This window comes from Aptenodytes forsteri, unplaced genomic scaffold (genome assembly GCF_000699145.1).
Source record: "Aptenodytes forsteri isolate BGI_AS27 unplaced genomic scaffold, ASM69914v1 Scaffold201, whole genome shotgun sequence".
NCBI classification, from domain to species: domain Eukaryota; kingdom Metazoa; phylum Chordata; class Aves; order Sphenisciformes; family Spheniscidae; genus Aptenodytes; species Aptenodytes forsteri.
In genome coordinates this window covers 702,958-703,395 of record NW_008796209.1, presented here as the reverse complement: position 1 = coordinate 703,395, position 438 = coordinate 702,958, and the positions used below count along the sequence as shown (strand labels likewise).

At 72.1% G+C, this 438-nt stretch overlaps 1 protein-coding gene across 1 annotated transcript in view; it reads left to right on the top strand.

Annotated features, from left to right (window-relative positions):
- The window catches only part of PHF24 (PHD finger protein 24), a 17,520-nt gene that overhangs the window by 9,494 nt on the left and 7,588 nt on the right, over positions 1-438 (top strand). Inside the window, exon 5 of the mRNA XM_009288254.2 lies at positions 222-388. Coding sequence (XP_009286529.1) covers positions 222-388 — 167 coding nt within the window. The remainder of the gene's footprint in view (positions 1-221; positions 389-438) is intronic.

The window sequence follows — 438 nt, the reverse complement described above, 5'->3', positions numbered from 1 at the left end:
ACCCTACCCTGGCCAGCTCCCACGGACCCATGGCCGCGGCACCCAGGTCCAGCTCCCACAGCCAGCACCCATAGCCATGGCTGCGGCACCCGGGGCTGGCTCCCATGGCCAGCACCCACGGCCTTGGCACCCAGGATGGGAGACCCCCACAGCGCTGGGCATGGGAGCAGGGGGGGTTCCCATGGGGTGAGCGCTCCCCCTTCCCCTCTCTGCCCCCCCAGAACGCCCTGCTGCGGCTGCTGACGGCCAAGGGGCGGGAGCGGGCACGGGCGGCCTTCTTGGCCCTGGACCAGGATGGCGACGGCTTTGTCGGGGAGGGCGAGTGCCGCCGGGCCCGGCACGCCTGGTTCCGCAAGCACCAAAAGGAGACACCATCCTGCAACGTCAGGTGCGGGGACACCCGTCCTGGGGTGGGGGTGACATCCCTGCCGGGGCTCC